The sequence below is a fragment of the Clinocottus analis genome, unplaced genomic scaffold (assembly GCF_023055335.1).
Source record: "Clinocottus analis isolate CAN_PGR_092001 unplaced genomic scaffold, fCliAna1.0.p SCAF_12, whole genome shotgun sequence".
Lineage (NCBI taxonomy): Eukaryota > Metazoa > Chordata > Actinopteri > Perciformes > Cottidae > Clinocottus > Clinocottus analis.
This window is the reverse complement of record NW_027175843.1, coordinates 18,587,693-18,600,957: the sequence shown is the minus strand read 5'-3', so window position 1 is coordinate 18,600,957 and position 13,265 is coordinate 18,587,693. Positions and strand designations below refer to the sequence as shown.

The 13,265-nt window shown below is 47.3% G+C and overlaps 1 protein-coding gene across 1 annotated transcript; it reads right to left on the bottom strand.

Annotated features, from left to right (window-relative positions):
• Window positions 1-3,840: 3,840 nt before the first annotated feature.
• tnfsf11 (TNF superfamily member 11) lies at window positions 3,841-12,240 on the bottom strand. The gene is made up of 4 exons (XM_068572662.1): window positions 11,909-12,240; window positions 9,918-9,953; window positions 6,668-6,791; window positions 3,841-5,512 (listed from the first exon to the last, which is right to left on the bottom strand). The coding sequence occupies exons 1-4, from the start codon at window positions 12,107-12,109 to the stop codon at window positions 5,079-5,081; spliced, it is 795 nt and encodes a 264-aa protein (XP_068428763.1). The 5' UTR covers window positions 12,110-12,240; the 3' UTR covers window positions 3,841-5,078.
• Between the last annotated feature and the right edge of the window lie 1,025 nt (window positions 12,241-13,265).

Sequence of the window (13,265 nt, the reverse complement as noted above, 5' to 3'; positions counted from 1 at the left end):
GAACGACCTTCCGACGTCCGTGCAAGGTCAGGACTTTGAGGGATACCCGGTCGACCCGCGGCTGATTCTGTAGCCAGGTGATGTTGCTGCAGATGCAATCTTTTTTCTTTCTTTTTTTATACCTTTATTCAACCAGGTAAAACCAATTGAGAACCAATTCTCATCTGTTGCTTCGGTCCATCCGGGAGAGGGATCCTCCTCTGTTGCTCGCCCTCACGTTTCTTCCCCTTTGGCGTAAGAACTGATCCATCCTGGCTGCCGTTGGCCTTTTCAATAACTCAATGTTATCTTTATGAGGTATTTATTGTTTAGTGTATGTTTGACTGCAAAAGGTCCTTTAACCCGTTGAAAACTGTGGAACCAATTTTGTCTCCACACCTCCTTTTCCCTGTGTTTGAGTCGTCTTAGGAACCTCAGATTAATTCCAATATGTGTGTTTATTGTATGTGTTTGTTCAGCAAAGTCTTGGGAAAAAAATGTATATCTGCAAAAAAAATCACTTTTAAAAGATATTTTGATCGTAACTATGAACGTCCAGCATGATATGAGCCAGATTCCCCAGAAAATGCCTCCTGGAGCGTCAATAAGACACCTTTGAGGAAGTATTAGGACCTAAAGAATCAGATTCTGCAACAAAAATCACAATATAACAAAGTCATGGCCTGTTAGGAAGGAGTTTCAGTCAAAAAAAGGGTTGTTTGGTTCAAAAATGGAAAAATTATGCATTTTATGCTATAAGATTGTCTGAATGGGGCATGCTGGGACTTAAAATGGGAGCAGGAGGATTTTTGAGCACGGTTTCCAAAAGGTTAAGATACTCTTGATCAAAAAAAAAAAGTGTTCCTTCTTGTCTTCAGGTGGCATCTTGGATATATCCTTCAAATAGATACTGTAGACCCTTATGGGTCTGCGTCTGAATGATTTTTATCCCCCAAAATGTGTTTTATATGAATTCATGAGGTGCAGTTCGTGACAGTTTGTGCTCCTTGGCTACGTCGCTCTGACAGCATCCCACAACTTCTATTGTTCGGAGCCATTTAATGCATTAACGGTCAGACTTGCAGATGTGCTCTCCATGGTGCTGAAGCCAGGTCGAGTACAAGGTCACAGGGGTCACTGACATCAGAAGTGGGAATAACCTTATTAATAAGATTTGTAATGGATGGAGGGAAGATGTTAAATCACGGCAGGAGGAATTTGAGCCCGTTGGGGCGACATCGTGTGCTCCCGAACCAGCTGACCCTTTGCATTATGGTTACGCGACCTTTCGATTGAATAAACCTCGGCGTGGCTGACGAACCTCCACGTTTCCACACAGACGTAGACAGTCTGGCACGCAAGTCTTTTGCTGACAGCTCATGCGGGAGATGACAGGGCCCGGGGTTACGGTAATAACCCTCCCGCTATCTCACGCCCATGCGTCTGCAGCATAGCCTGTAAATCTCACTCTGTTATTGTTTTAATAACACTGATGTTAGCATTAGCCGAGTGGTGAAAAAAAAACAAAAAAAAACGTCAGACATCTGAAAAGCCAGAGACATCAGAGCTAAATCGGGGCGAAGACAAAAGGGGCGAGGGCCCAAGCTTGTGAAAATAGCCGGCCGTTGCTGACTCAGCAGCAGGGGAGTGTGTGAGTGTGAGTGTGTGTGTGTGCGGGGTTTGGTTGTACGTGTGATTTTTAGTGGGCACACATTTCGACGTGGATATTTAGACGTGCGTAAGCGTGCGAAACGCTAAGCAACCTGACTGCACATAACAAAGACCTCCAGCTGCTCGCTAAAACTGAGCTCCATTTCCTCCAAACCGCAAAAAAACTCGTAAAGCTAAGCACCCATAGTTAGCCCGACTTCTATATTGATGCCTGTGGTGCTGCTTATTTGGAGAGAAGGAGGGGGGGAACACCCTGATATATTTTCCCCCAAACACACACATGACTTTGTTTTTCTGAATCAACAGCTCCGCCTCGTTTAAAAAAAAAAACGTGGAATAATATCTGACGGAGATGACGCGGCATCACCAAACCATGGAGGAGCTCGTCATGGAACATGTGGAGAGCGGCGGGCAGGAAGCGAAAACACAAGTCGGCGATCCGTTTCATGCCCCGTGATGGTTCAAATCCATACGTGCTCTCACAGCGGAGCCTCGGCTATTTCACAGCGCCCTCTGTTTTCACACATGCGAGTCATAAAACAGGCCGGTGAGTTCTGCACTTGTGCCAAATGGGCTTATGTTATATGTACCACTGAGTGCAGCGTGCAAGTGAAGCTTCTCTGTGTATGCACACGTGTGTGTGGAAGTGAGAATATGTGTGTGTGTGTGTGTGTCTGGGTCCAGTGGACGCCAAGCTTTCCATAATGTTTACTGACACAACACATTTTAATGTTTTTTTTTGTTCCTTGCCAAAGAATTGAGAAATCAAGTCACTTCAAAAAAAAGAAAAAAGAAAAAGGGTGGCACACTACGCTCGTCTGTTTACCCGTCGAGCCCTTCAAGCTATTTAAATCTCGCCGGACGCCGCAGCTGGATTGTTTGTGTTGTTGCAAAACTGCAAGTGCGAGTATTGTTTGTTGTGCGCTCAAAAACAACAACATTCTTTCATGGCACATGTGAACCATTTTCCCTGACAAAAAAAAAAAAAAAAAAAAAAGACACGAAGCCCAGTAAAAAAAAAAAAAGTTTTTGCACTCAGCGAAAGAACATTTTGGCTCTGCAGATCACGTCAGAGAGCCATCAGCTCCTCCAGCGCCAAGTGCTTCTCCTGCGAGCCCCAGGTTGTGTTTCAGGCTCTCGGTTACATCCCAACAATGAGCCGAGAGCAGTGTGAGGTCTCTCGCTATCGACGTGTGAACCCCCGGCTGTCCTCCGGCCTTAACGCTGGAGGTGAACGCCCCCGAGTGCAGACAATAGAGCACATTGTTTGGCTTCGAGTCCTCGACTTTAACCTTTGTTGGAAACCGTGCGCGAAAATTGAAGCGAACGACACCATTTTTTGGACTGAAACTGCTTCCCAACAGGTGAAGGCGTTGTTTTATTGTGATGTATGTTGGAGATTTTGATTCTTTAGGTGATAATCTTTCCGAAAAATGTGTCTTATAAGCATGTGGGTTGTCTTCAAGGCCCTGAACCAGTTTGAACAAGTCGGGGCCGCTCCAGGAGGCATTTTCAGAGAAACTAGCTGGATGTTCATAGTTATGATCAAAATATCTTTTTTTTTGCAGACATACATTTTTTTTTACATACACAAGACTTTGCCGAACAAATACGCGCAATAAACACAAGTATTGGAGTTAATTTGAGGCCTCAAACGCAGGGAAAAGGAGATCTGGAGACCAATTGGTTCCAGTTTCCGACGGGTTAAACCAGTTCCTCGCGCCGCGGGGGGGGGGGGGGGGGGGCACAGCCATCGCCACGATGATCAGACCGGCTGACACGCTGCAGCGAGGCGCTCGTCATTACTCCCGTCCCGCGCAGTCTGTTTCTTGTTTACTCGGCAGGTCTGCTGCGAGTTAGCGGCCGCTCGCAGCGAGCAGTGGGCGGCTTTTCTATACAAGCTATCTGTGTAATGAGCTGGTGGGCCGAGCAGCGTGACTACGCTTCTTTTTTTTTCTTCTTTCTGGTGGTGTCGAAGTTTCCAAAGATTGCGGAGATTATCAAATTGCATATTGCAGTCAGGGTGGCCCCCTTTTCTTTTTTAAAAAAATCGGGTTTCAGCGCAAGGTGGCTGCCATCTGATCCTCCTCACCGCACAAACAATAGCACCGAGCCGGCGTCGGGTGACGCCAATACACACGAAACACTGTTAGAAAAGTAGGGTTTTTTATTATTAAAAACATACACAGACATAAATAAAAAAAAAACACTGAATGGAAAAAAAAGGAATCTATCAGATGGAGTCAGATGAAGGTCTTACAGGTACAATATATCCATATTGCTTTTGGCTAGGCAAGTGCACACAGAATTGTCAAAATCAAGATACATAAATATGGAATTTAAAACGAAGCCCCTGTGTTTTTATTACAAAAAAAGCGTGTCTACTATTTCCTCTAAGTGCTGCATAATGAATGTCACACAGACATCAAATATAAATGTTGTTTTTAACAGCCGGGGGGTCACTTTAACAATGACCCCGCCGCTGCACTTCTATAGCTAATAAATAAATATTTAGTGCATATTCCCATTTACCTCGCTGAAGAGCCAAATGAAAAACAAAATTTAAGTTAAAAAGACGAACCAAACTCAATTCGGTTCCTCTCGTTAAAAGACGACAAAGAGTCTCTCCGTGTGATTCGTGGTCAGACAGTCCAGCTATCTGCATCCTGTTGTCCATCGTCATAAACATAACAAAACGTGAAAACGACGACGTCGCGTAGTCGCCTTCGGTGACGCGGGCCGCTCTCAGGTTTTTCCCGGTGAGTTGGAGCACACACACACACACAGACACACACACACACACACACACACACACACACAGACACACACACACACAACCGTCTTCTGAAGCGGCTTTTCGTTGCTCGAAGAAACGTCGGATTCAAAAGTGAATCTATCGGAGATGTCGAGGGTGATATAACTCACCGTCTGACTGGAATTACGCCGTCGAGTTACTTCCTGCCTCCTTCACACCCACGAAAATCTGATTTTTAATCTGTGATAATCCGCTAAATCCCCCTCCCTCGCTGCACTTGTTGCCGACAAACTCACTTTTCCCAAGTTGCTCCCTTGTGATTTGTTCAATTGGTGCAACACACGTCTGTGTTGGAGTCTATATGTTGGAATATGAAGTGCAATGCGTCGACATTTCTCAACACCAGACACGATAACGGTGAAAAAAATAAAAAAAAGAGGAAAAAAGCAAGACAAGATGTTAAAAAAGCCGACGACCCCGTTATGTTTCTCATATTTCGCGGCAATTTGGTGAAGAAAAACACGTGAACAAGACCAGAACAAGACTTTTTTTTTTGGTGGCAAAGTCGCTAACAGTGGTTCTTTTTTTTGCATATCGAAATGTTCAGTAGCATGTCCGCTCGCCCCATCCTCTCCCTCATCCCCCCACACACACACACCCGCCTTTTCATTTCTCAGTTACCCAACTTTATGGCGCCAAAATACGTCCCCTCTCCCTCCGGGTCCAGCATCCACGCGTTGGACACGTTGACGTACAGGGCGTCGCCCTTGTCCAGCCGGACCCCTCGGCCCTGCTGGGCGCAGTACATGTTGTAGGTGGTGGCGTTCCAGCGCATGGTGCTGCCCGTCTTCATCAGCACCGCCGACTTGCTGTTCTGCTTGATGCTCTCGTGGTAGACGTACTGGATGAGCTGCGTGTTGCTCACGTCCACCGGGGGGAGTCCGGCCGAGCCGCTCTCCTCCGGCCTGTAGTAGCGGAAGCAGGTCTTGGCGTAGACGTAGTAGAAGCCCGACTCCATCACCAGCAGCTTGCCCTGCTGGTAGCTCATCTTGTTGCAGTACCCGTGCTCCTCGTCCCAGTCGATGGTGATGGCCTTCGTGAGGCCCTCTGCGGGGCAACAAGAGCAGCGGTTTAAAGAAAAACACCAGTTGCAGGTTGATCGGCTCATTATTTAGAAAAAAAAAACTCAACATTTGGAGCGCTGTCCAGTCAAGACGCAAACGGGAAGTAGCTGTAGCATCACACGCTGGTAAATAACTCCCATAAGTAGCAGCGAGAGGGGTCAAACGTTGCATTCAACTTTATAAATAGAAGCACTTTGTTTAGGAGTGAATTCATGGCGATATGTGTTATTTTAGAGTTAGTATTCATGCAGAATGTCACATTACGTGAAGCTAGCTTACAATAAAATGGTCATTTGTGTTAAACTTCGGCTAATGTTTTGCCGCTTAAAAGTATGTACTTGTTGTTGACATGATTAATAAACAGCTTTTAATCGTGTCCGGTCACAAATGTTGATTGTCGTCCACAATAATAATGAATTTTAATTAATGAATGCATAATTTAATTAATTCATCACCTCAAGCAATACCTAATACAAAAAAAGGTTTTTGTATTCCATCTGTATATTTAGTTTAATTTAGTTTTATAACTGTTCTACTGTTTAGTTACTTATATTACTTGATTTGTATCTTTATTTACTTGTCAGCAATGCTGATGTAATCCTGTAATTTCCCCACTGAGGGACTAATAGAGGATTATCTTATCTTATCTCTCATACTTTTACTCTTGATGGCTCATATGTTGGCTAGGGGTGCGAGAAAAAAAAAAAATCGATACACCACAGTATCGCGATATTTTGCGTGGCGATATCGTATCGATACACAGAAGCCGAGTATCGATCTTTATTTAATCAATTCTAAACGTTTTGGTCCTAGAATAAAATAATTAATGTATTTTTTGTTGACGTTTTCCTTTAGGGACAATTTGGGGTTAAAAAAAAAATGTAATAAATCGCATTACATCGCGATACTCAATGTATCGCGATAATATCGCATCGAGACTTAAGTATCGGGACGATACTGCATCATGGCGAGGTAACGATAGTTCAGTTCGACGCAGCTCACTGCTTATAAATGTTTCGGAAGTCATTTAGTGAATCTCCAACCAAGTTCACCCCGAACGTATCGTTCAGAAAGTGCCATGCGGCGGTGACTCTTCCCGGTGCAACAACGCGTGGATGCCTCGTCCCACTGGACTCACTCTTTGAGTACTCCTTGGTCTCTCCGATGGGTAGATGCGCAGACGGCAGGCTCTCTCTGGAGGTTTTGCACCGTCTCTTTTTCGGGTCTCTCAGCGCGTTCAGCACCGGCTCCGTCTGCACTTCCTGAAGAGGGGAAGAAAACAGTTGAACAAACACAAAAAAACACAAGAAAAAACACATCACTTTCTTTGTGTGTGTGTGTGTGTGTGTGTGGTATCCTTCCTTGAGAAGTCGCCCAAACTGAAAACTTACACCCGCAATTAAAAATTAACCTGGCCGGTACCCACAAACAACTTTTCCTCGGAGCAACAATACGCTCTTGACGTGTTTTACCACAGCTTTTTTTTTTTTTTTGTTTCCCAGCTGTCTCTTTGAATATCCGTGGGTTCGTGTGGGGATCGTGTGAACGCAGTGGCGGGACGATCATATACGCCGTCTGTGTGTATTACGCGTCCCGCTAACTTCTCATTACGCTCGCGGTCGTACTCGAGAGGGGGGGGGGGGGGGAGGAGGGGGAAGGCAGGAGGCCTCCTGGTGAGTGTAACCTTTCAGATAAATTGCGCTCCTCGCGGATTTGGCACAGATAGTATCTGGACCGCGTTCAGCTGATTCTATTCAAGGCCGCCGACGACCGCCACACACACCCTGAGCTGAGCTGTCCTCCTCGGGGCAAGACGGAGCGTATACACACACACACACACACACACACACACACACACTCAAGGAAAAACATGGTTTCCAAGCAAGTAAACAGTTTCTGCAGCCGGAGCTGCCAAGTCTCTTACACATCTGGCATGAGATTAAAATATCAGGTCGTTTTGTTTTCTGCCTCTACCTATAATCTTTCACTCACGTAAGTGACATGATCTCTTTAAAGTTGTACAGCTTTGTTAGTTACTTGGGAGGGAAAAAAAAGGGCTCGCAATGTTTCAAGCGAGACACAATTTTGGATGCAACAAGTACGGTCTTTAATTTAAGTGTGCGTGCGTACAGCAGAGGTGAATATATATGTTTTGTATATGTCTTTTATGGTTTCATAAATTTCCTCCCGTGCAATAATCTCAGGCATCCCGGCAATAGCGTCTCACCCTAAACTCTGAGGTGAGGGATGAAAAAAGAAAAGAACGAGACAGGAGAAATGGAAAGTGTTGTTCAAAACACTTTTTAAAAAAAAAGAAAAAGAACCCACACACACACAGACACACACACACACACACAGACACACAGACACACACACACAGTGCCCTTGAGCTACAACAAACTCCCCTGCAGGGCCGGTCCCACTAAAAAGCATCAACAGGGTTTTGTGACGCTGCACCTGCGCTGTGCTCACAACATCCCTGAGAAGTGTGAAGCGTGTATTCCCAAGCCAAATCCAGACTAATCTACACGCCTCTCAGACTAAGATTAGCACCGTCGATCCTCCAAAAGCAACTCGCCGCACAAACACGCCTACGGCGCCGCGTCCTGCAACGAGCCGAGGGTGAACGTCGCCCTACCAAGGGCCGCAAAGTCGTCGTGAACGCGCGCTCCATTGGGCCCCTCCATCGTGGAGGATCCATCTAGATTCGTGGCGAGAGATTACGTCAGACCTCCTCGGGCCCGGAGAGACGAGATTATTTAGACGAAGTCGCTGCAGGTCGGCAGCTTCCTGGTCCGCAGGGTGATCTAGAGTTAAATTGCGACAACCGCTGCTGCGTGAAGGGCGACATCTCCGCGGACGCCGCGGCGCTCGCGGGCCTCGACGCTCGCGGGCCTCGGCGCAGCCCTTTAACTGGCGTACGCGCCGCACGCGTCCTTCAACATCTCCATTATGTCGATGAGTGGGAGTCTTCTGAGGCGAGAACACCCGCTCGAGGGCTCGGCCACCAGAGCGGACCGTCCCCCCCCCCCCCCCCGCCCCTCCCTTTTTGTGCTTTTTGGCGACCACATCAGTCAGACCGCCGACACCCGGATCTGATGTCTGTCCGATGTCTGTGATTCGTGGCGTTCTCGTATCGGCCCCTTCTATCTCACTTCAAAGCCGGACTTGAGGGCTTGACAGCTGACCACTGAGGCCCCCTGACCCCCCCCTCACTATCTAGCAAAACCCCCTGAACCGACGGCGGAGGAGGGCCGGCGGTCTGACCCTAACACAGCACGAGCGGTGGGCCTGTCGCCCCGACACCTCGTAAAAGATCCCAGCACGCCTCCCTCTGCGCTCCATGGGAAACAGCCGGAGCGTGGGAGGGGCTAACGACACACAATGAGCTCCTCTCAGCGCAGGACCCGGCTGGGTGGTTTTGTGGAAGCGCTCCGCCAGGGATACCCGGAGCAAAACACAAATACGAGAAGAAAATTAAAGCATTATGGGAAACCAAACACCAGCGGAGCACAGCAGTCCCTTTATTCTGCGTTGTTTCACTTCCTGGTTCTACGGTTGTTGTTGTTGTCGGTTGTTTTTTTTTGCACTAGCTTGGCAAAAAACCCGTGCCAAAAAATGGGCGGCGACTTCCAAAAAAAAGGGATTAAAAAAACAAGACATACGACTCCCAACGATGAAGCATTCCTGTTTTATAACTCCCCTCGTGCCACCGCCGATCATGGAAGGAAACCGCTGTCGCCAACGTGACTCACCGATAGCGGATGCAGTAAACGACTCTCTGTGCGCGGTGTCAGGAAGCGATGAGGCTCGTTTTGGGGAAAGGAGCTAATTGGCCCCATAACAACAAAAAAAAAGAAGGCAGAAAGGTGTTTTTCCTGCTGTGGTCAGGCCTCTTTCCCAGCCTGCTAACCACCACCTGGGGGTTTGGTGCTGTGCAGAAGCTGCGGTGTGCGCTGCAAATCAAGGCTTCTGTCGGATGATTATCTTGTTTATTTTACGACGTTTCGACGCTTCTTGTTCCAAAGAAACAAAAGCAGAGTTGTTGCGCGACCGGTACTTTCCCTCCCTTTGCCAGCAGAAATACCTGTATGTTAAAAAACAGCCTGCTCTTGGCCTCCGAGATGTTTTGCTTGGCTCTGCAACTTTGTTTAGTTTCAGCGACGCGTCAACGACTCCATCAATCAAAAGTCTGTTCACAGTTAAATAATGGCTATTTCAAGATGATTTAGACAGTTACAGTGTGTGTGTGTGTGTGTGTGTGTGTGTGTGTGTGTGTGTCATAGCAGGAAGAATAGACTTTTAAAATGCAATCTGAGTGGACTGTGCTCCGGGTCAGAGGGCGTGTCGTGTTGTGTTGCCTGGGGTCAACCAGAGGTCACACTCACCTCTATTGGCCGATGTGGGGCTGAGGACAAATCTACCTGGAGACAGAAACACACACACACACACACACACACACACACACACAGGAGCAGAGGTTAGAGAGGTCCACGTGGAGAACAACACCACTAAGCCGTCCTAAAAACCAGCAATTTCCCCTCCTGACAGGCGTGTGTGTGTGTGTGTGTGGGGGGGGGAATATTTGACAACACTTAGAGGAAGGCATTTCAGTGTTTGCGTGTGTGTGTGTGGGAGGGAGGTTTAGTTATTTTCCACATGCATTCCATCGCAGCGGAAGCAGAACTGGTTCTCATTTGGCTGTTGACGCTGAATAATTTAACAGCTGATGAATTTGAGAAAGATTTTTTTTAAATGGCCGCGGTGGCTTTTTTGAGGGCCTGATGCACGAATCAGAGCAGCGTTTGTTGTTGACGAGGCGATGTGTACATCCTCGGCTCTCTCCTCCACACCATCTCCAGGAAGTTGTACAGGTGGTGAAGGAGGGGCAGATGAGCGTCCACACACACACACACTCGCACACACACACAACCACTGACTCACGCTGAATGTGCTGCCACATGCAGCTGACATTTAAAAAAAAAAAATGGCTGCCATCTCCTGCTAACCTGAAGGCATCTGGTGGCGCCGGGTATTCGAGGAACACTTTGAACGCATTCCCTCTCATCACTCCATCAGATAAAACCCCACATGTGATTACACAAACACAAATAGAGCCGTGACATGTCTCTCTTCACAGGGTTTTACTCCCCATCCCCCTCCTCTTTTTGTTTTACTTTGTTTCCCTTCTTCTGGCTCACATCCAGAACATAACTCGCCACTACCGCCACACTGCAGCAGCGTGTTTATGCCAAAGACAAGCCAAAGAAATGCAACACACAAACACTGGGGGAGAGAGAGAGAGAGAGAAAGAGAGAGAGAGAGAGAGAGAGAGAGAGAGAGAGAGAGAGAGAGAGAGAGAGAGAGAGAGATGCTCCCCAGGTGAACTTGCAGCATCCGGGGATGCGGTCGGCTCTCTTTGGCTTCTCTTGGCTTGTTGAAACACGACTATCATTCAACTCCATAAGAGTAACACAAACATTTATGGCAGAGCATACGTTTGTTTTTTTTTGCAAGATCAGAGCCATTGATGAGCTGGAAGGGAAGGCATTTGCGCCCCCCCCCCCCCCCCCCCCTCCCCTAAAAAAAAGGAGGATCGTTGAGCTTTGCCAGACAGCCTTTGCCTCCAAAAAGTCCTTGAAAACAGCTCTGCTTACGCTCGAAAGTTTACAACTTATGACACGGATAAATTACAAATACACGCCCCCGACGGCATGTAAACATGCGGGAGGAACAGCGCGGCCCGGCAGGCTCAAGTGAAAACATCTGCATGGTTTTTTTTGTTTTTTTTGTGCAAACATGACATCTCGCAAAAGGAGATGTTATCGATGCGTTTGACTCCTGCGAGCTGCCTGCAGAAGAAGAGAAATATCTTCCTGAAATGACTAATCTTTGGAAAATGTCACGCGGGCTTTTTTTTTTTTTTTAAGAGATGTTATCTCGAGGTGTTTGCACAGCGAGGAGAAGAAGTGAGCTCTAACTGCCTCGCGTCTTCAAAGACACGCCAAACGAGTGCGCGGAATCTTGGCGCACAAAAAGTGCAAAAGTGGCTCGATGGCTTCTTTTTTTTTTTTTACGCTTTTCTTTTCTTCTATTTCACTTTGTGCAGATTACACCTTCTTTCCTTCTGAAGGGCGCACGCCGCCGACTTCACACGGATAGGAAGCTCACTTATCTGTCACTTTATGGCGTTATATAAAAAGCAAACAGAAATTGCGCAAATGCCGCAGCACTATCTCAACTCTTCTGCACCGCCAGCAGAGAACTACTCACTTGCTTTTGCGGATCAATATTTACACGCGGAACCCACAAAAAGCTTGAATGACTTCGCCCTGAGTGTCTCATGGCGCAAACACCCCGGGCCGCACATGGAGCCTACCTCTTGCAGGTAACCCGTCAGGTGCAATAAGATCGCCACGCTGGAAGCCACCTGAAGCAATCCCATAACGGCGAGGGTCCCGAAGAGCAGCGGCCGGTGCGTGTGCTCCGAGCTCTGCCCCGCGTGGAAGCGGTGCTGCCCCGCCTCGATGTCCACGGTGTTCCGCAGGTAGCCTCTGTACTCGCTGTGGGTAGCTGCCATGGTGTGTGTGCGTGCGTGTGCGCACGCGCGCTCTCCTTTGCGTGTGCGTGCGCGTATGCGTGTGTGTGTGTGTGTGTGTGTGTGTGTGTATGTGTGTGTGAGAGAGAGACGATCAGCCCCGGGGCCAGGTCCCAGACTCAATGCAAGGCAGGAAAGAGAGAAGTCTGCAAGAGTCTCTATAATCGGCCGGTGGGTGGGCTGGAGAGAGCGAGTGCTCTGCGCGCAGCCAATCAGAGGGCTCCGAGAGAGAGAGAGAGAGAGTGTGTGTGTGTGTGTGAGAGAGAGAGAGCGAGAGAGAGCGAGTGTGTGTGTGTGTGAGAGAGAGGGAGAGGAGACGAGACGAGACTGGCAACCGGGCCGACCTGAGCGCACGACAGGTACAGCGGGCCCTTTATGGCTCCACGAGGCCCCGAGAGGAGCGCACTGTCACGTGATCCATCCCCCCGCCCCCCCCTTAGTGACACGCTCCCTGGAGTTAAGCAACAGAACTGGGATGCATTGTCAGTGTAATACCTGTTATTGGTGTTTAAGTTACAGCGAGGTCACACTTATTGACAAACAAAAGAAACATGCTGCAATTATTTTTATAAATGTCATTAGCAAGATATTAGGAAATAAGCTTTTCATCGTATGTAATAACTGGTATCTGTGCATATGTCAGTAAAAATGTCTTGAATGTTGAATATTACTTTCAGAAATAACAATAATAATCTTTTTATTGCTCCCCACCACAAAATAAAAAGCCAATGAACTTCAAATTCTTCAAAATCAACCAAGAATGTGTGACGATGCAAATGTAAAACTCTCAACCGTCCGAGTGAAGTGACACTAAACAAAACACGTGTTAATGCAGAGGGAGACTTAAACAATAAGTGAAACACAGACAGTTGTGTGGAACTTATTAGTTATTAGACGCACCTCTTCAAACTCGCCTCTGCACTCGCATCTTCCACTATGACTCACTCCACGGCTGTCGTTCTGTTACCAGAAATGTTCTGTTTCTTTGTTTTGTCTTTGCATTTTCTGTTCTGTTTGTCTCTGTCTCTTGTAGCATCTTTGAGTACCTATAAAAGTTTGATTTATTATATTATTATGTCCATGCATGCATCTCAATAATACTAAATATGGATTTTGTCACACTGGCAGTTGCTCATAT

Excerpts from the sequence above, each read along its gene's own strand:
- tnfsf11 (XM_068572662.1), bottom strand. The coding sequence starts at position 12,109 with ATGGCAGCTACCCACAGCGAGTACAGAGGCTACCTGCGGAACACCGTG. Across the intron at positions 9,954-11,908 it reads TGACGGGTTACCTGCAAGAG|GTAGATTTGTCCTCAGCCCC; the intron begins GTAGGCTCCATG and ends TTCTGTCTCCAG. Across the intron at positions 6,792-9,917 it reads CCCCACATCGGCCAATAGAG|GAAGTGCAGACGGAGCCGGT; the intron begins GTGAGTGTGACC and ends TCCCCTCTTCAG.